Source organism: Alosa sapidissima, chromosome 2 (assembly GCF_018492685.1).
Source record: "Alosa sapidissima isolate fAloSap1 chromosome 2, fAloSap1.pri, whole genome shotgun sequence".
Lineage (NCBI taxonomy): Eukaryota > Metazoa > Chordata > Actinopteri > Clupeiformes > Clupeidae > Alosa > Alosa sapidissima.
Window position 1 is genome coordinate 12365343 of NC_055958.1, and position 23215 is coordinate 12388557.

The following is a 23215-nucleotide window of genomic DNA, read 5'->3' on the forward strand; positions in this document are numbered from 1 at the left end:
GTGTCAGAGGCCAGGTTGATTCAAGGGGCTCTAAAGAGACACCCGTCCTCAGAAACATAGAGAGGAGACATGATTAAACAGCAAACAGAAATGACAACTCTCACATTCAACACAAAACAAATAATAATAAAAAAACGCTTTGACTCGCATTCAGTCGTTTCCTGGACCATGGAAAAACTCACACAAAGGTTAATCCTCAGCCAGCATCACAAACAGCAGCTACAATATTGTGTGTCTTCAAAGTGAGCTACAGTGTGAATGTTGTCAAAAATAAAAAGGAAAGTAATGATAAAAATACTCAATAATACATATTGCATATTGTTGTCTGTGTCCCCCTGTACTGATCAAATCCAGGCAAGCTGCAGTAATAACACAACATATTATAATTCCCCTCCTGATCTTTCAACCATGTATGTGCAATCTAGAAACCACACACACACACACACACACACACACACACACACACACACACCAAAACATGTCTCATAAGCCAACTAGAAATGCAATTCCGACGAATTACACGAGGGGGTGCAATCTGCTGGTTAGGGTGTTGGTGGGGCTGTTGAGCTTGCTGCTAGCTGGTTGGTAGGGTAATTGTGATACCTGCAAAGGTGCTTTTGGAGTAACCAAATTTGAATCTTGTGTGACATGGCATTCTTGAGATATCACATTCAAGGTGTTTCACATTCCAACATCAACTCACCTGTGCCAACACCTGTGCCAGTGTTCTGATTAGCCTGGGAACTGCTCTGAGAACTACTTAACGAGCGCAGCTGGCTCTATTATGACATCACAGCCCCCATTCAAGTCTATGGGGGAAAAATACACTATTAATTACAACCAAATTTGTACATTCAGCGGTTTGGGCTGAATAGCGTGCACAAAAAGGTAAAAAGAAAAATAAGAAGAAGAAGAAGTCTCCGGATGCATCCCCTCTAACAACAAAGCCACCCCCAGCACACCATAAGTAAGTTGACCATAAGTAAGAGCTGGAAGAGATTTGGAAGAGATTTCACCACTTCTGGTTCATAGTACCAGATCACAGGCTTAGGGTGCACCCTATGTGTTGAGAACTGACCAACACCAAAGCTTCATAGTGCAATACCAGGCATTCTGAGAGTGCATGGGTACGACACAATTCTGCGTACTATACTGTAAGTCTGTGCATCATCAAAAATGGGATTGAAGTCATCAATTCAGGGTAAAACTATTACATTGTTCTGCTCTAAGTTGTATTGTTATTACTATTATTATCATTATCGCTTTATTATTCTCCCTTAAGGTGGGCTTTGGTGTGTGTGCTCAGTGGGTCAGGTTCCTTGAAGGCATGACTCGGCAGTGGTCTCCAGTGCTACCCGATAGCCTCGCGGCGATATTAACTTTCACTGGTTGCTAGCAGCAAGCGACAGACAGTAGCGACACAAACACAACCCTCAGCAGGATCCCGTCTGTTTCCCTTTTAAAGACATGAAAGCACACACACACACACACACACACACACACACACACACACACACACACACACACAAATCCATATCTGCAACTGCCACAGGGAAACTCAGTGGAATCATGTACTGTACCACAAAAATGACTAAAGAGGAGACTCCTTCACTACAGCAGTGATTAAGAACAACCCCACAACAGACAAGCCACTGCAGTTCTAAACAAGCCATACCAATGCATTTTTTTCTTGCCAAACGCTCAGAAAAATTCACAAGTTATCACAAAACTCAGCTGAAAAAAATCTCTCTCCATATTCAGAATTTGCTTTGAAACTGAAAGGTTCAGGATCCTCAACATCTCCAGCACCACGTGACACAGTCACCTTACAGCTCTTTCAGAAAATAGCAAACCAAAACACACATATTTCAAAACTTAAATAGAATCAAAAAAATGAAAAAAGAATAAAAAAAACAACATTAACCTATTTTTAAAATCATTCAAAGCCAACCTACAGTACCTGTCTTATAAATGCAGTTGACTGTCCAGTTCTCCAGATCTGACGTTGAGTTTGTATGTGGAGTGCTAGTGTGGTCTCTTGGACATAATGCTAATCAAACAGGCTAAATTATTTATCCGCTTGTATTCTGCCACGCGATCTGCCTTTAAATATTCAGGCACCAGATGTGAGCCATCATAATGGGGGCCGATATTAGTCTCTCGGGTTACACAGGTAACCAGGAAGTGGATGTGTTAGTATCTGAGGAGGAGGTCACATGACTATGACATGATCTTTATCTGCCACTACCCTCTCTGTGTGTCTGTCTAGTTAGTGATGCAGGTCAATTGCCACACTGTTATTTTTTTAGTTTTATCTGTGGATACAAAGACACTGTGTATCCAATTTATAAGTTGTTTTGAATGATTGCGTCAGCTAAATGAGTAAATTTAATGTAAATAGACAGTGTTGGTTGGGGAAACTCACACTATGCACACCTTCAGATACTTTCATGACCAGATACTTTTACTGAAAGTGTGGAAAAACATTTTTAAACGACATGTGTTGTGTTTCCAGCATTGTCAGATCGGCCAGTGCTAGTCCTATTAGGGGAATACACAGCGTCGTCTGTGATGCTAACCCACATCAGGAACCCAGCACTGCACTAATGAGGACACTCAAGGCAAGGTAGTGAAACAATATACATACACACATGATGCCCTAGTCACATATGTGTGCGCAAACACACACACACACATACACACACACACACACACCTGCTTCAAAAGGTTGCTATGGGCACCAACACACAGTGGGGAACATGTAGGTAAATGGGCCACAGGTGAAAGATGATCACACACACATATGAGAGAGAGAGAGACAGAGAGAGATTCACTCAGTTAAAACCACTACTACTACCACACACAAACATACTGTACAGAGAGAGAGAGAGAGAGAGAGAGAGACTCACTCACTCAAAACCACAACCACTACCACACACAAACACACACACTTGAATTGCTTGAATTGAGAAGACGCACATAGTTGCAGAAGCATCCAGTCATTTTCTTTAAGTGGGTTCATTCACAGATGTCAGTCTGGCCTCTCCTGCCTTTTTACTAAACTCTGACTGAACAAAGGATGATCGACTGACTGAATAAACACAGACCTTGGACACATCAGTCTACCAAAGGACAACAACCCCCACACACACACACAGACAGAGAGAGAGAGAGAGAGAGAGAGAGAGAGAGAGATAGAGAGAGAGAGACAGAGAGAGAGAGACACACACACACATACATTCTCTTTCTCAACACAATGGCTGACTGAGATGGTTGCTAATAGGGAATGTAGGATGTTCAGGATTAGCATAAAATATTTCTCCTATTTGTAAACAGGAGGCCATGCACCTCACAACGCTTTGGTCAAATATAAGACTTTTGGATTCACTTTTCCACTGAATATTAAATACAACCAAGTTATGACATAATACTCTACTGTCATAAGGAGCATACTGTGCAGTGTTTCCCACAGAATTGAATTCTATTTGTGGTGGCAGGTTTGCAGAATTAACTTGAATGCAACAGTTTTTAACAAATTAGCACAGCATGGTTATGATGCTAACTAGATTTAAGCACAATTTTTAGTAGAACCTGGAAAATCATTTTGTGGTGGTCAATGTTGATATTGTGGTGGGCCGCCACAAATAAGTCAATGTCTGGGAAACACTGCTGTGATCCTAAGATACAGCAGAATAAAAAAAACAACCCAAGCCCATTTCACAGCCGCCTGAATAATGACACCTCCACCACAGCATTCTGTTTTCCTCTTTCCTCTTACAGAGGCTTAGGAATGACTTATGACAACTGATTTAGAAAACAAAATTATCATGCAACATTTAAAAAACAAACTACCATGTATTTAAAAACATAAACAACATATAAATGAAAAACAACAAAATGTGAAGGCAAGTGAGGGACAAATTGTCAGTGATAAATTCTGAGGAACATCATGATTCAGGTATTCTTATTTGATCAGTGGCCATGGATATATTCCATGCTGAAAGTGACCAAGTGTTTTGTCTGATAACGGTCTCAAGCATATCAAATCTCCAGTATAATCAGTGGACTGGGCAGCATCCAATCCCTTCAAGGCCCATTACACCCTGTATCTAAAGACTGAGGGGTGAAATGGGGACATGAAATAAAACGTGTGTACACCATCACTAAATGTGTTCACTATCCGTACAATGCAAAATGTAGCTGTGGTCAGCAGCGAATGGATGGCAGAAAGAAACAACCGAGAGCCCTACAGATCTCATAAACACCACCCAGTGCAGCTCTCATAAACACCACCCAGTGCAGCTCTCATAAACACCACCCAGTGCAGATCTCATAAACACCACCCAGTGCAGCTCTCATTCATCTCCTCTTCAATCAGCTTTGGTTTGGGAGAGGGGAGGACTCAGGGGACTAAATCTCTCCTACATTATGGTCTTCCCTATGACAATAATAAAAACACAGCATTATATTTGCCCATATCATAATTGTACTCAGTGCCCAGGGACAAATGGGCAAATTAACAAGTGTTGTCCATGATGGCGCTCTCACACCAAAAGAGCAGTGTAATCAGTGGACATGGCAGCTGTTTGTTGATGTGACACCCAGCACCCCTCCCTCTAGTGTTCTCCCCAAACACACTCATGCATTCACAACTCATGACATGACAGACAGGCTAGTGATCACTGTTTGACTCCTGAGTGGTTAGATGTGAAGAATAAATACTATTTAAGTACGTAAAAAACACATTATTGGCAAAATTTGGCAAAAATAAAATTACCACTGAAATAATTTCCTAAAAAACTGAAATGAAGACTTTGAGCCCCACCTGTCCTACATGATGGGTTAATATTTCCCCACAACACAGATAACTGAATTCACAGATAAGTCCTGGGAAAAATCTGTTTATCTAAAACGTATAAATATTGCCAGTGCCCCTGGACTTTATTTCACCCCAAGAGTAACACAAATATCTATGATAACGAGCAACTGAGGCATATAAAGGAGGGAGACTCAAAGGTGAAACTTACAAACTGCAAAGACTAGTATTAGTACCACTGCTGCTAAGACTATTAGTACCACTGCTGCTGCTAAGACTATTAGTACCACTGCTGCTAAGACTAGTATCAGTACCACTGTTGCTGCTACTGTACAGTTATTACTACGGCAGCTACTACTGAGAGTGAGAGACAGAGAGCGTCCTTAAAGATGAGGGCCGTCATCACACTGCTGGTGCTGCTCTTCTCCATGTGTGGAGCTCAGACTCAGAGCACCCAGACTGAAGTTCAGACAAAGAGCCAGAGCACTGGGGCTGCTGCTGCTGCTGCAGTCACTACCCAGCTGGACGTCTCTGCTGAGCTCAGGAAACTTAGAGACATGGTGGTGGAGCTGAGAGTGCTGCTGACTGTCAACCAGAATGAGCTACAGAACACCAAAGCTGAACTGCAAAAGACGCAGGCTGAAAATGCAGCCCAACAAACAGAGCTGGCAGTGCTGAAAACCAGACTGGACACTGACCTGGAGCACATGAAGACAGACACTGCAGCACAACACACAGACCTGACCACCATGAAGACTGAAGTGATGATCCTGAAGATGGAAAATGCAGCACTAGAGACCAGACTGTCTACCAGTGAGACTGAAGTGGAGAACCTGAAGAAGGAAACTGCAGTACAGGAGGCAGAGCTGACATCAGTGAAGACCAGACTGGCAGCTACTGAGACTGAAGTAGTGGATCTGGAGAAAGAGATCACAGAGCAACCCAAAGTGGCATTCTCAGCAGGTCTGACTACAGGAAACCTAGGGGCTGGGAATACTGAGTTGAACTTGGTCTTCACTAGAATCATCACCAATGTTGGACGGGCCTACAGCAGCACAACAGGCTTCTTCACAGCTCCGGTGAAAGGAGTCTACTACTTTAGATTCACCGTCATGAATTACCTACCCTCACGTGCCATGACGGCCAGGATGTACAAGAATAGGAAAATGGTGATAAAACAAGATGAGTATGATACTGATGGACATCCAACATATCTCTCCGGTGGTGTGACTCTGCAGCTGGAGTTGGGAGATGAAGTGAACATGCGACTCCCTGCAGGCATGTGGCTCTATGATGATACTGATAACCACAGCACCTTCAGTGGCTTCCTGCTCTTTGTTCTCTGAAGGGAACAAGCGACTCCACATGACGCTAACAAACAATGAATAATGTGTCAAACAAACAAACAATGAATAATGTGTCAAACAAACAAAAACTAGATGTACCGCATAGCGGTACAAAATATGACCGCCGCTCAGTCCTGTACATCCGTTCCGCGAAAATAAATCACACTTCAATTTGTCTCCATATTTTACTCCATCCCCCACTCTTGAAACTTTTGTGTATGCTTGTTTGGCATGCCTGAGTGTGTGTGTGCGGATGCACAGAAAGTAGCCTACTGGTGCTGAAAAGGTGAATAGATTGTAGAATAACCAAAGAAGATGTAGCATTGTTATAAAACCTTTAAAATCTCTAAACAATCACAAGTAGGGCAGTTCATCACAGTTCATCCATTGCAACTGGATTGATGAAAGGTCACTTACACCTGTAGGCTACATTGTATTTGGGAAAAGCAAAAGGTATCAGCATAATGTTATTTATTTATTTATTTATAAAAAAAAAACATCTCTGTCAGTTCCATGCCGTTTTCAACAACTATCAAAAACAAAGGTCATTTTTGGATGGATGGATTTTTTGTGAATGTTTCTTCTTCTACATAAGATTTTAGTCATCTTTAGTTCATATAATACTTTATTGTCAATGCACAAATTAAGTAACAGTCTGAAACGTTAATGCACAAATTAAGTAACAGTAGTCGAAACGAAATGCTGTTTTACATCTAACCAGTGGGGCAAATAACTGACATGTCCAAATGGGCCTTGATGAAATGCGTCGCTAGACTGTTCATACACATTTTAACGGGCCAAAGCTGAAGAGCTGTTGTCCGTTATTGTTCGTGCAAATATAATCTGATTCATGTTCCCTTGCATTGTGTAACTGAGGTCCATGGCTAGTCTGGCTTTCACCAGACCAAGCTCAATCTTTGAAGCAATCAAAAAATAAATAGCGGGCAGATCAGGTTCACCCAGCCTAGTCCATAGGCACCCGATATTGTTTAATTTTCCGATTGAGATATCCACGCTCTGGCTATTCTAAATGCAAAAATGCATCAGGGAGTTATGACAAAACTATAACTAACAAACTACAGTAGATCCTAATAGAAAGCTGTTAGCTTCCCTAAGCTACAGGTAGGCTTATAATGTAGGCCTATTTACAACATAAATTGTCAATAGGCTATGCTGGCGACACAAATAAAATCTCCTTTGGAAACCAATAGCTTACGCCTTACAGTATCAAGCGGACTTAAACTGCCATATCGTGGCGAAAAGTTGTAATAAAATTCACGCAGCTCCATGAGTCAAGGAAAGCGCGAATGAAGTAGCCCACTTCTAAATGGGACCCACTACACAGTAGCTTAAGGTGTGTTGCTAAAGCAGCCATAATGAAATGAAGGTGTCATTGTTTGGATACTTCACACACACGTGCTTTTTAATTTCACAGACTACAACTATCAAGCTGGAATCAAAGCACATCGATTCCCCCCTCACACCCTGCACGCACTTAAAACAAAATAAACAGGCGTCTCAGTCTCACGCATGTATAGGCAAAACTGTATCAGACCGGTGTAACGTTGGTAAATCTTCCATTGCACAGAATGATTTTTGTAGCACGTGCAACAAATGACAGTCGAAAGATTACAATTACAGTGCTGCTATCAATTTGCTTGGTATAACCGCATTTATAGTTTTCTACAAATGCAATCAATCAAATTGCCCTCCATCACTCAACCAACGCTAACGGTAACATTACCTAGGTCCTTATTGATATTATAAGATTAACGTACCTGCAGTAAAAACCAAGCATGTCCTATACACATCCTCAGATTTATTTCGGCTTCAAGAAGAAATGGGAATTACATTTCATGTGAACATCTCCTTATTAGACGTTCTCTGCGGTAAACTACAATCCTTGTAGGAAGCGTCCATTGTTTTTCCAACCCACTTTTCCAACCCACTCACTGCAACGATGCGCCATCTAGTGGACAAACGACTACTTATCGCCAATACTGGAAATGCAGCCATGATGATGATGATGAATATTTATTTTGGCTTTCTTTTAATCCTACTGAATTTGTAATTATGTATCGGCAGTTCTAATACCGATAGTATGTGGGTGCCTGTGTGTGTGTGCATGTGTATATGTGTGCACCGCCATCTACAGGCCAATGAGTGTACAGTCACTAAATGTACACATAACCTAATTTTTTTTAGACCCCCCCATGGATGAAATTCTACAAAACTTGGCATACCCCCAGAGAATGCCAGGTCAATCATACACATAAAATTTGGTGCAGTTCTGAACATCTTAACTGAAGATAGGGCGATTAAAGCAGAATAATATTGCATTTTCATTTTTTACCGAGGGGGGGGGGGGGGGGATGAGTGATTATGGGCCAGGTTGATGTGGGCCCTTGAGACCAACATACCATAAAAGATTCTTCATCCTCAGTGCCACAGTTCAGGTAGTTATTTAGGAAAAACTGCTTTTTTTGTGGTTCGGGGGGCCCAGCACGGGGGGGGGAGTGGCCCCCGGGGACTAAACAAAATTTTTCCGTAAAAGTCTAGTGGGGCTACATACCCACCAAATTTCATGTGCCCCGGTGGTTCGGTGTCCCGGGTATCGTTGACCAAAAATTCAGGAAGTAGATGACGGAAAAAAAAAAAAAAAACTTTGACAATCTCTATATGACCCATAGACTGCAGTCTATGATATGACCGCTTCGCTAGCTTTACTAGCGGCGGTCATAATGAATAATGTGTCTCAATGAATAAATAAACCACCTTGAAAATGATATTCTGCTACTTATTATAAAAATTATATTCTGCTGAGTAATCATTAGATATACTGGGACATAATGAAATTAATAATATAGTTAGGTCAAACAGCCAAATAGCCATTATCTTAATGGTTTAAAACTGTTGTCTCTCCAATCCATAGTATGTAGTAGACTAAGCCCACTTTCGCTTCTAAACAAACAAATCCCTCGTAATGTGCAATTCTCCTAGGTGATTGGACATGTTTAACTTCATTCATTTGCCAATACAGTATTATGCCCAAATGAGGAACAACAAGGTTATGTATGTATGTACTGTACTGTATGTACTGGATGGATGGATGAATGAATGAACATTTACAAAAATAAACAAAAAATATATAAAAAAGAAAACAAGAAATAAGTAACAGCAAATAAGGGACAAAAAAGTGATACATTCTGAGGAACACCATGATTCAGGTATTTTTATTTGATCAGTGGCCATGGATATATTCCATGCTGAAAGTGACCAAGTGTTTCATCTGATAACGGTCTCAAGCATATCAAAGCTGCAGTGTAATCAGTGGACTGGGCAGAATCCCCTCCCTCCAAGGCCCACTCTACCCAGAAAGAAATAACCGAGAGCCCTACAGATCTCATAAATACTGACACCTTCGCCACACAGTGCAGCTCTCATTCATCTCCCCTTCAATCAGCTTTGGTTTGGGAGAGGGGAGGACTTAAGGGTCACGGATCAAATAATCTTGATAACAAAATCTTGAAAAAAAGAGTCAGAAATGGCAGGGTGCCATTATAAATTAGCTCACTTATTAGACTACATTTCTCCTACATTATACATATTACATGTATACTTCCCTATGACAATAATAAAAAGACAGCATTATATTTGCCCATATCGTAATTGTACTCAGTGCCCAGGGACAAATGGACAAATGAACAAGGTTTATTTTTTTTCTGTGATGGCACTCTCACACATATCAGAAGTAATCAGTGGACATGGCAACTGTTTCCCGATGTGAGACCCAGCACCCCTCCCTCTAGTGTTCTCTGCAAACACACTCATGCACTCACAACTGGGACACATGACAGACAGGCTAGTTTGATTCCTAAGTGGTAAGATGTGAAGAATAAATGCTATTTAGGTATGAAATTAAAACAGATTATTGGCAAAATTTGCAAAAAATGACCACTGCAATAATTTCTTAGGAAACTGAAATAAAGACATTGAGCCCCACCTGTCCTACATGATGAGTGACAGGTTAGTATTTCCCCACAACACAGACAGCTGAATTCACAGATAAGTCCTGGAAAAAAACATTCTGTTTATCTAAAACTTATAAATATCACCAGTGTCCTTGGACTTTATTTCACCCCAAGAGTGACACAAATATCTATGATAACGAGCAACTGAGGCATATAATGGAGGGAGTCTCAAAGGTGAAACTTACAAACTGCAAAGACTAGTATTAGTACCACTGCTGCTAAGACTATTAGTACCACTGCTGCTGCTAAGACTATTAGTACCACTGCTGCTGCTAAGACTATTAGTACCACTGCTGCTGCTACAGTTATTACGGTAACACTTTACTTGACGGGTGAGTTCATAACACATTCATAGCAGCTGTCATAAACTGCACATAAAGTGAGTGAGAGACAGAGGGTTCTTAAAGATGAGGGCCGTCATCACACTGCTGGTGCTGCTGTTCTCCATGTGTGGAGCTCAGACTCAGAGCACCCAGACTGAAGTTCAGACAGAGAGCCAGAGCACTGGGGCTGCTGCTGCTGCAGTCACTACCCAGCTGGACATCTCTGCTGAGCTCAGGGAACAGGGACATGGTGGTGGAGCTGAGAGTGCTGCTGACTGTCACCCAGAACGAACTACAGAACACCAAAGCTGAACTGCAAAACACACAGGCTGAAAATGCAGCCTAACAAACAGAGCTGGCAGTGCTGAAAACCAGACTGGACACTGACCTGGAGCACATGAAGACAGACACTGCAGCACAACACACAGACCTGACCACTGTGAAGACTGAAGTGATGAACCTCATCCAGGAAAATGCAGCACAAGAGATCAGATTGTCTGCCAGCCTAAAATGAGACTAAAATGGAGGTCCTGAATATGGAAACTGCAGCACAAGAGGCAGAGCTGACAGCAGTGAAGACCAGACTGACAGCCACTGAGACTGAAGTAGAGAATCTGGAGAAAGAGATCACAGAGCAACCCAAGGTGGCATTCTCAGCAGCTCTGACTGACTCAGGATACATAAACGCTGGGAACACTGATTTGAACCTGGTCTTCACTAAAATCATCACCAATGTTGGACAGGCCTAGCAGCACGACAGGCTTCTTCACAGCTCCTGTCAGGGGAGTCTACTATTTCAGATTCACTGTGATGGATATAGATCTAATAGACCTTTGGGTGAGTATCAGGATGTGTAAGAATGGAGAGCAGGTCATATATTTGTCAGGTTATGATTCTGACAGATTACGCCTCTATCTGTCCAGTGGTGCGACTCTGCAGCTGGAGGTAGGAGATGTAGTGAACATGTGACTCCCTGCAGGCAATAGGCTCTATGATGATACTAATCGCACCACCTTCAGTGGCTTCCTGCTCTTTCCTCTCTGAAGGGAACAAACTGCTCAACATGATGGTAACAAGTGATGAATAATGTGCCTATCATGAGCAAATAAATCATTCTATGTCTACCCAAAGGGTTTCAAAATAGCTTGTGTGTGTTCCCTTTTTATCTGTCTGTTACAGTACATGTTTTTGAAAGGTTGTCATAGGTGAAGTGGGCAGGTGTTAGAAACAATGTCCACCAGCAGCTGGTCTGTATTGGCCAATTCTAGGCAGAGACAGTGATTATCGTTAAATATTTGGCAGGAAAATGAAAGTTAGGCAGGGAGAAATAATTTTAAAAAAGAATGGCAGTAAAACAGAAAATAATGATACAACAGAAAGAAGGGCAGAAAAGAGGAGTAGAAAAGGAGTTAAGGAGGGACAGAATGAGAAGAGAAGTGGACGGTCTCAATAATAAAGCCCATAGAAACACAGAAATGAGAGAGACCAGTAGAGACCAGTACAATTTGGATATTGGATACTGAGTTGTATCCTATGTTATGCTTTGAGATGAACCATGCTTTGTTCCCACCATGATTGTGTTAGGTATTGAACATGCACAAAAAATCAGTGGTTATGGCACGTTTTCAATCTCAATAAATGTGCCTGAATACGACATATTCAGCATGTTTCAAGACCTCATCTTGAAGTCTTAAATAATATCCTTTAACATTGTTGTTGCAATACTAAGTAGCCTACATAATGCCTACTAAGCAGTACTAAATACATCTGAATGCCTACTTTCCATGCTACCTGTATGAAACAATGATGTTGACATTACAGAAATACTTCATGTAAACCTAACTTAATCATGAATCAATTTTGTAAACCTACAATTCATTCATGTGAAACCGATGTACCGATGATAAAAAACAAAGCCAGCGATTATTTTTTTCCAGTATAGAGGAGAAGGATAGAGAGCCGGTGGAATACAGCAGGGAGAAGGAGGGAAGAGAAAATATAGCATCGCTTGGACCCCCTGAGGATGAAACATAAAATCACTCAGAGTGAAGCACTCACAGGTGGAGATAAAACAAGTTTGTCACTTGCAAATGTGTTTCTCGCAAATAGCAATAGGCCCCTTCTATATAATATGTAATTGACGTATTGAGCATTTTTCAAAACCTGGCTATGGCACTGACGAGAAGAGAAAAGAATAGCAGAGCAGAGCAGAGAAGAGAAGAGAAGAGAAGAGAAGAGAAGAGAAACAGAACACCAGCTGTTCAGGATCACTACTGAAAGTTTACGTTACCCACAGCACAATGGCACATTCACCTACACACATGCAGCATATAAACCAATGGAGGAGGCCACCATGCAAGGCGCCAACCTGGACATCGGGAGCAGGTCAGGGTCCAGTGTCTTGCTCAAGGACACTTTGACAGGGTCAGGAGGAGCCAGGCTGGAACCAGCAACCTTCCAGTTCCGAGCCCTCTTATGAGCTGAAGACAGACGGAGCTATCCAACCAGGACCAGATGGCATGGGGAAAAGTTCCATCTCAACGGTATATCACATGAGAGCAATAAAATATTCTCTTCTCACGTTTACATATTATTATATGGCTATATTTTTAAAGCACTGATTCAGTGACTTCACAGTGAAACATCTGAAAAGCCGATAGTAAATACTTAACACACCTGCTTACAGCAGATGTCATGAGCCAAGTGCACATGCAATAAAGTGCCATAAAATATGACATCACATCATCTTAGCTACTGATTACCCTGAGAACACACATGACCCAGCTCAGAATTCATACACAGAGTTAAACTGAGGTGTGCTGAATTGTGTTTATTACAGCAAATCAAAAGTCCTGTGAGTTTAAAGTGTTGAAGTGGGCATTCGATTTTCAACTTTAACTCTGTTTATAAACTTTGACTGCTTATATTAGCACCATTTCCAATAGGCCTACATATCGTCTCATCGCTGCACAAAGCACCAAGTGTTTTTGGACCGAGTGTATCTTTGATAGACAGTACAGTATGTTGTTAACCAGTGAGCCTAAATTGGTCTGTGAGTCTGTATGCATCTATTTTCAGCTCTATCTATAAAGTGGCATTATCAATAAACAGTGTCTAACAGCACCTTACAGAGCCCCAGGGACACTTTAGGGGAGAGGGCAAAGCACAGGAGAGGGGGTCCCTGGGTGTGTGTTACAGAAAACAGATAACCTTAGACCCAGGATCAAGACAGTGGCTGGTCGCTGCCACAAGCCTCTGTCAGTCCGACAATTTTATCGTATTTACACTATATAGGGTAGTTGTACTAAACATGCATATGATGTACTGTCATTAGTGACTATGACAAATTAGCTAAAGACACAATGTGTATAATATAACTTGAAGTGTTTGATATGTTGTATGCTGACTGTATGGTAAATTTTGTAAATATTGTAATTTATGAACACTATTGTTTCTGTAATCATCTTGATGATAGGCTCCCTTTGTATGTTGTGGTTATGTGCATCATAATTGATTGTGTGGACCTAGCTTGATTACACACCTGGTGAGATACCCAGAGTGCCCTTGATTGACACCTGGGGCATGTGGGACCATTGAGCTGACTCACAAATGTGTGTGTTTAGGATCTTGCTCATGGTATTAAATTATCAAATAGATTTGATTAAATTTGCTTTAGTTACACTTTACCCTCAACTATCACCTAAGCACTTAAAGAACAAATAGCACTTTGCCTGCTTTTCACCACTTGCCATCCATCACATTTCATCTGGTAATATTCACATTCAGTAAAGTAATTGTCGCTGAACAATTACTAAACATTGGCTTTATCTTGAGCATAAATTTAAATTAACAGACTGTCAACAAATAGTTTGTAGATAATCTGTGGGCAGACTAACCAAGTAAACTGTGACCTAATTAATAAATAAATAAATAAATAAATAAATAAATACCAAGGTAAACATTACACATATAACACTACATGTTCACAGAATTGATCAACCAGATGACTTGACAGGTTATGTTAGGAGATATATACAGCAGATACAGTGTTTCCCATACATTGACTTATTTGTGGCGGCCCACCACAATATCAACACTGACCACCACACAATGATTTTCCATGTTGTACTATTTAGATGGGATGGAATTAGTTTATAGTAGAGCTATGTGCACCTTTGCACAGCCTCTCCTTGTATCTCAACAACCTACATGCACAAAACATTAACAATCCTGCAGTTGTTGGCATAAAATTAGCTGACACCAGACATAATAACTAAAAATAGGCTGACACCAGACATAATTTCACTGCATTTCTTACTTCCAGTAACTATATGCATGTGACAATAAACTTCCTTGTATCCTTGTATCCTTGTAAAATTCAACTGGCTAAATTATGCTTAAATCTGCATCATAACCACGCTGCGCTAATTTGTTAAAAACTGTTGCATTCAAGTTAATTCTGCAAACCTACCACCACAAATATAATTAAATTATGTGGGAAACACTGAGGTATATACAGTAACTAACTGATCTGTTTTTAAAAACAGCATAGTGTGAACCAGATATAAGAGATCCTGGCTTGACCCACATCAGGGATCCAGATCCAGATCCAAATACCATATCAGGACCAAGCCGAGCAACCAGATCAAGTACTGTTCTGGTCCAAATCTGAGTCAGATAGCATGACTCTGTAATGTGACTATGACCCTGGGGTGCAAATCTGGGTCAGATAGCATGACTCTGTAATGTGACTATGACCATGGGGGGCCTGCTAAATATGTGAGGGATTCAGGATCGGGCCGGGTTTGTATCTATATACAGAATGTCAGGTTTGGATCTTTGTGTCAGATCTGGGCTAGATTTGGATCTACTGTGGCCCATATGCCAGATCTGGGCCAAGTTTGTATCCATATGGCAGTCTGCCAGAGTCGGCTGCCATCTTGGGAGGCCAGTGGGGCAGCCCTGTGTTTGGCTGAAAGTTAGAAGGGCTAGAAATGTCTCACCATATCCTGCCATGGAGGTGGAAAAATTCATTGGTCTCAGGCTGATTATCCCCAGTCTTCCCATCCCTCTGTCTGAGCATTGGGTACAAACAAACAAACAAATCCTACCTCACCATGACTATCAATATAACAACAACTTGAATGGCATTCCTTATTTTTTTTAATGTTATACCTCACTTTGTAATAATTGAATGAATGTAAAATAAATTCAATGACAACCACACTATCAAGCAAACCCAACACAGCCAACCTCACTCCACACCATGCCTCATGCCTCCACTTACTCTCCTTCCCACAACAGACACAGAGGGAGATGCCATTGGCCACCTCTTACTCTGTCAGGTTGCCAAGGAAACTCTGAATGAGACCCAGTCATATCATAAACCAGATCTATCAGCTTCCCAAAGGCAGGTTCTCTCTTATCCAAACCTCCTATTTGGGAGATGCTAGATAGGCCTAAAGGAGCAGGGTCTGTAGCCTACTATTTGGTAATCATTCAGATTCATAAACATATACACACTTTAACTGGCACATCACTGATCTGGAGGAACAAGCCAGTGAGAGCTTTGTAGGCTACAGGACCACATGCCAATTTCTACATGCTTAAAATGTGTTGTCCCTGGACACAGAGATGTGTTAAAAACAACGCAAGTTGTGTTACTTTCAACACATATTGTGTAACTGTAACAAATAAAAATGTGTTAAAAATGTGTTACAAAATAATGTGTGTTGTTTTCAACACATTCGTTTTAAGAGTGTATTTTGGCTAATGACCTGTAGGCATACTGTAGCCCTTATGCACATTCAGTCAGGAATTGAATGTGCGAATACTAATGACTATACAAGGTTTTAAGAAATAATTTAAAAGTTGTGGTGGTTAAATCGAATGTTGGTTTAAAATGCACCAAAGGCTACATTGCCTTTGTATGCTACAATGATGAGATGACAGAAACATAGGCTTTTTTTCTTGAATGCCTGGATGGAAAGGCATTCAAAAACATAGGCTTCTTTAACTCACACCACACATCATCTTCTCATTCAGCTGTCGGTTTCCATAAAGTGTCCAAAGCAACCAAATTAATTAAAAATGTTTTAGGTTAGCAAGAATATTTATTATTTGAAGACATCCTACCCATTAGGTGCTTCATTTGTCTTTCCATAGGTGATTCCTAAAAAAAGAAGTATTTTCATCACTGTAAGAAACATCAGATGACAACAGGCGTTGACTAACCTGTCTCATTCCAGTTAACCTTTCCATATTCCTCCAAATAGTCATGACAGCAACGCAGACTACGAAAACGTCAACACACTTAAATGTTTCTTCAACAAGACATCTTACTAACGCACAAAAGTTATTAACTATGAGGAATATTGAGACTAATGCAAAGCAATGTTAAGACTTAAGGCCTACCTTCCATAGTCCTTTTGGTAACATATCCGATGTGATTTTGAAGGCTTCCTCTCCTGCCGGCCACACGTTTAATAATTAACTAGAACTTGATAACTGCCGTCGTCTACGATGGTAGCCAATTGCCAAGAACTGTGTCACTTGTCGCTTGTAAACTAGGCTCTCACATAGGTTAAGCAAATCCTAAACGGCTGCTGTATTAAAAACCAGTAGGCTACCTGCATGCATTAACAGCTATTTGACGTCTTGAAAAATGCCTTGGCTGCGTCGGAGAGGCTGAGAGATATCCCACTACGAATGTCCTGAGTCCTGACCCATCATGACATGCCACTTCACCAAATTGTCAAGGCCAGTGGCCAAGACATTTCTTGTATTACGTAAACTGCAGCCTCTAGCTATCCATCTGTGCAGTCTACAACGAATAGGCCTATACGTTCATCCAGCAGTTTGTGTACAAGGAGTATTCACTCATTCACTCACACACACACGTACGTTCTGTCCCTGTTCATTCGCTGCGATTCCTAGGCTATTTCTGCACGCGTGCAGACGGCCTGCTGACATGCATCTTTCAAAGGAATTATGTCTTAGAAGAGGGTGAAAGTTGAATTTTAGGCTAATCTCAAACTAGCTGTTTCTTGTGCGTGTCCCACAGGAATGACTTACTGAGTAATTAGCCTACTGATACAATATTTCACATTGCTCACTCACGTTCTTGAGGGAGGGTTCTTTCCTCAACTGTTTGTAACGCTAACCCACTTTCTTTTCAGAGCCGAACATGTTTACAGTGGCTTCGGTTCGAATGCTTATATTTCTGCGGAACATAGGGCGAGTGGCATCAGCTGAGGTTTGCGCTCCGTTTCAATACAGTAGGCTAGTGTTTACACACACCTGACACCTGAGCTGTCAGTGATTAAAATAGTTTACTAAGAAAACAATCGCTGTTGTTCATAATGAGCAACTCCATCTTAATTTCCTAAATCTGTTTAAAAACTATAATTAGTATCCCAGCGTTTAAATGACACATAGGCTGAGGCACATTCCCTGCCTAGACCATACTGCGCTCTAGATAGTCTAATATTATAATACAGACCTGATGAAGTAGGCTACTCAAACCAAGAGACGTTATCATTTTATAACTGCGGACATCAGTGACCGATTGTTTGTGGTTTTCATAACCGGGTTATGCATTGTTATAGCTGGACAGTTGGTTGAACAAATTGAATACACTTGTTGAAACCGTGTTATTGTGGGCCCCTCTAGTGGTTCAAATGACGCAAGTCTCATCACTTCCAAAATGTATTGTGCTACCCACATTTAGCCGTAGGCTACTATAAAACAATTCAAATAACTACTAACAAACTATTTTTTAAAAGGACAGAACAACTAACTCTTCCACATAGCCGTGGGAAGTGGGGGTGCTGGGGGTGCGGCACCCCCTGCAGGAAAGCACGCCGCCTCAATCTTCAGCTTAAAATGATGCATAGTGTTATCGGGGAGTCTCGGTGCACCACGGTGAAAGGTGGCATGGATATTGAGTAAGCTCCATCCACAAACAAGAGCTCTCTTCAGCGAGGTAGATGAACTTATTCATCTGTGTCTTTGCGTGCCTGTTTCAGTGGCCTCCTCAGAGCGTTCTTTCACTTCTTTTTGAAAGTGTAGGTTAAAGGCTACACTGTGCGTTTATGATGTTAGCATTTGTTGTAGGCTATATTTGTGATATGTGGATCAATTTAATGTAGGCTAGCCTATGAATATTGCGACCACAGCACCCCCAACCAAAACTCACTTCCCACTGCCCTGCTCTTCCACCTTGTTATTAAAGTATATTTTTTTCTTGTTTACTTACTGCTTTATGACAGTAAACTGAATATATTTGGCATCAAATATTTGTGACTGATCAACATTTTTATTTATTTATTTATTTTTGAGAAAATCATAATCTGAGGGATTGGCTTCTGTGTAAAAAAACTCACTGGGCACTTGATGGGGTGAACCAGCTTCCTAGGAAGAGAGAAAGAACAAAAGAAGAAGTGAGAGAGGGATGAGAGAGATCCAAAGAGAAAAAAAGTGGGAGGCCAGAGAAACAGAAGTGTGTCTGTTTCTACCAGAACATTTGGGGCCCTGTTTTCTAGCTCATCACCCCTCCCTCTAGTCCAGTCTTCCAAAAACCTGCATGCATGTCTTGACTGACACTTAACTAAAATGGTGGCAGGCACGTTTTAAGACCTGACTGGTGAGATGTGATGAAAATGTTTGTTGCATTTAGTCTGTCTTTTATTTCCACATTAGTATAATTAATCAGACTAATAACTCCTGAACTCATAGGGCTATGACAATACCTACAGTAATGACAATGAGGTCTAACTATCAGAACAACCTACTTAACCGGTCAGGGATTTTAACCCCCAAAAGGGTTTGAATGTGCTCTGACATAATGCCCAAAAGATATTTTAATAGAGCCTTCAACTGCTGCTTAAATGTAAAATAGACCTATTGACACCTGCTACTGAGTAGAGTGAGTGACACAGACAATAAACAGCTATTAAGTGGAAAAACAAAAAAGTACACATCAGGGGAGGAAAACGTACAAACCTACAATATTTGCCCGTTAAATAACATAAGACTAAAACACGATTAACACAAAGAACTGGCAGTAGGGTTGCCATTATTTTCCTGTTTTTTTTAACAGTGCACTATTGTGACAGTACCTTCATGTATTTAAAAATAAAAGGTTAATAGGGCGCTGTGTAATTAAAATGACAGTGGTCACTCCCTCGCTCTCTATTCTGGTGTCCGCTTCTGGGTCCAGCAATGACACTCTGGACCTCACCGGCTATGACAAAGGAATACGACAGAGAACCTGTTAAAACTGGACACACAGCCAGGTCCTGGGTCCACAGGAAGGTCTCGATACGTTTTGCAGATGTCATTGCACCCAGAGTGTATGGCTGTTGCTGATAAGCCTTCAACCATACATACTTCAACCCTGCTTTTATGTAAAAAGGGGAACATTTGTGAACTGTTGACACCTGCTGCTGAGTATGTGCTGAAACACATGATCATGCTAGAAAGAGGAAACTGGCATCTTCTTCTGCAGCACAAGTTTTAAAACGTACAGCCTGAACTCCATATTAAATGGCAGTTGAATGTTCACAACGTCCACGATAGTTCAGGCAATTATGAACAAAGGAGACACAAAGGGAGAGAGACAGACAAGAAGCACTCAAATGGAAAACATACAGACAGTGTGTGTGTGAGAGAGAGAGAGAGAGAGAGAGAGAGAGATGTCCATTCCTTTTTTCCTACCCAATGCCGGCTCAAGCAGAATTTGAATTGGGGCCCTCCTCCCACCACCGCGGAGTCACCTGTGCTATTATGATACAAATGTCACACTCTAAACTAACATTATAAATTGTATTAATATACTGTAGTTGTTATTTACACCAAAACAGTGCAAGCAGTAATTATCGGGGTCCAAGCAAGAGTGCAAGATGTGCCCTTTAGCAGGTTTACACACTATACTGACTTTGCACTCATTCACTCCTCAGCACTCATGACCCCCCCCCCCCACACACACACACCCACACACACCTACAAGACTTTTAGCACTTTTACATCCCTCTCCCTATGCTACAGACCTTTTATTTATTTTCTTATTTCATCACACGTCAAAACACACACACACACACACACACACACACACACACACACACACACACACATATCTGACTTTCTCCAACTTTTGCACACTTTTTATTTATTATTTTTGATTTCTCCTCCATCTACCCATGTCCTTGATTGCCTAGCCTTTCTGCCCCCCCACCCCCCACCCCACCCCCATCCCCAACACACACACTTACATCATCACTGTCATCACTTCACATACATACAGCACTCCTCTACATACTTGCTGCACACTGCCCCCCCCCCCCCCCCCCCACATACACAGCACATTGTCTTCAGGATCTTCTCCAACACACATCCTCTACATACTTACAGCACACTGCCCCCACCTACCCACACACACACACTACACACACACACACACAGTCACTGCTCCACTCCCGCCCACACACACATCTTCACTGTCATCACTCACATACATTACATACAGTACTCTGCTTGCAATAGTAAGTCCCTGACCCCCCCCAACACACACACTTACATCATCACTGTCATCACTTCACATACATACAGCACACTGCTTGCTACAGTAAGCCTCCTCTACATACTTGCTGCACACTGCCCCGCCCCCCACATACACAGCACATTGTCTTCAGGATCTTCTCCAACACACATCCTCTACATACTTACAGCACACTGCACCCACCTACCCACCTACACACACACACACACACAGTCACTGCTCCACTCCCCTCCCGCCCACACACACATCTTCACTGTCATCACTCACATACATTACATACAGTACTCTGCTTGCAATAGTAAGTCCCTGCCCCCCCTACATACACAGCACATTATTTCATCAGGAAGCTTCTCCAACACACATCCCCAACATACTTACAGCACACTGCCCCCCCCCAAATACACAGCACATTGTCTCATGAGGAAGCTTCTCCAACACACATATTGCACACTGCCCTCTCCCCACATACACAGCACACTATCCCATCTCCCCTGTCATCCCCCCAACACACACACCAAGACCCCTGGCAGTTGGGTTAGCCCCTTGAGCCGTGGATCTGCCCAAGGTTTCTTCCTTGGTAAGGGAGTTTTTCCTTGCCCCTGTTGCTCTTGGGTGCTCCTTGTTGGTGCCCCCCACCCAATCCCAATCCTCCCCCACCTTTTTTATGCAGCCCTTGCCACTTAATCTACTAAACCCCTCTTCTACTGCACTTTTTACCCCCCCCCCCCATTAATGCACAAATAGGCTGACACCAGACATAATTTCACTGCATTTCTTACTTCCAGTAACTATATGCATGTGACAATAAACTTCCTTGTATCCTTGTATCCTTGTATCCTTGATAGCCTTATAATTATTAACATAGGTTATAGGTACTCATTGTTTGCTTATTTTATTGATAGACGTTTGATGAATAGCCTAGGGCCTACTGTAGTTGATTGGGAGTGGAGGGGCAAGTTTTCGAAGGTATTTTCAACTACAATATTAATATTGGTATATCATATATGTGCATATTTGCAGTGGCAAGCGCTTTCTTATTGATGTTGCGTTCCGAGACAAGGAAGCACTCACACGTGGGTGCATACGTAAATTTGCATTCAGTTGGTCTACCACGCCTACTCCTGCTGTTTTACAGAAATAGCCACTTAATTGTTAGTCTATGTCAAAAGCCGTTGTTCACTTTGTGTGAATGACGCTATTTTCCGCGTCTTTTTTATTCCAACTGTGGGCACTTTGGAGCAGAAACGAGAACGCACACACATCCTGAATTACTTACACCTGGCTTGACATAGTCGCTCCTACTCATCCTGGATTGGCATTAGTGAAACGAGTTGAGCTAGGATGACCAGACAACGCTATGTCAAACCTCGCTTTATCATTATCTTGGATGTCTTAGGGCTAGTCCACACGTACGAAACCGATCTTTTTTTCCTCCGTCTTCCCTGAAACCGCATCAAGAATATTTGCGTCCAAACGGATCCATCTCAACACGACACTTCATACCCCAGGCCTATAGGTGGCACTGTTTCTTTACAGAAATTGACCAAAGTTTGTGTTTTACAAACAGACAGAATAAGCTATGACAAAATGGCTAGTGCAAGGAAACCAGAATTGTTTGTGTGGACTGATGGTGAACTGTCAACTGTAGTCAGCTGTAAAACTAATAAACTTTATTCTACGGTTTGTGAAGGGTGCAGTCCCGTCCTTTATTTGGCTAACGCAGGTAGGCCTACTAATCACCTTTACTTTCTTTGGTTGTAGGATAGTCCGTGATTCACATTAGTTTTGGCTATCACCGCAATTAGGCTACTAAACGCAAGGCTTACCCAAGTTCTAGGCTATTCTGTTGCCACATTTATAATATTGCTATAAAACCTTCGTTAGTAACAATACGTTTGCCTGCATCAAATCAAATCGCGCATTTGCAATCAGTGTGCTACCATCGGCTTAACGTGAGTTCTAAGCGTCTTTGTATGCTTATATCTGATTTCAATCGACTGTGAATGCATGTATATATGTTGTAAGACATGTAAAATAAATAAATGAATGACACTGGCACTACGCACAAATGAATGTAGCCTAAACTTACACCGCACTTTCCTAATAACTTAAGTTCTCTCGCGTCACTGACAGTAGCTAGA

The 23215-nt window shown here is 41.6% G+C and overlaps 1 protein-coding gene across 1 annotated transcript in view; it reads right to left on the bottom strand.

The window, feature by feature from the left end:
* The window catches only part of myo3b (myosin IIIB), a 153907-nt gene extending 136493 nt beyond the window's left edge, over nt 1-17414 (bottom strand). The window contains 2 exon segments of the mRNA XM_042067829.1: nt 16652-16688; nt 16931-17414. Coding sequence (XP_041923763.1) covers nt 16652-16688; nt 16931-16937 — 44 coding nt within the window. The 5' untranslated portion in view covers nt 16938-17414.
* Nucleotides 17415-23215: the final 5801 nt, after the last annotated feature.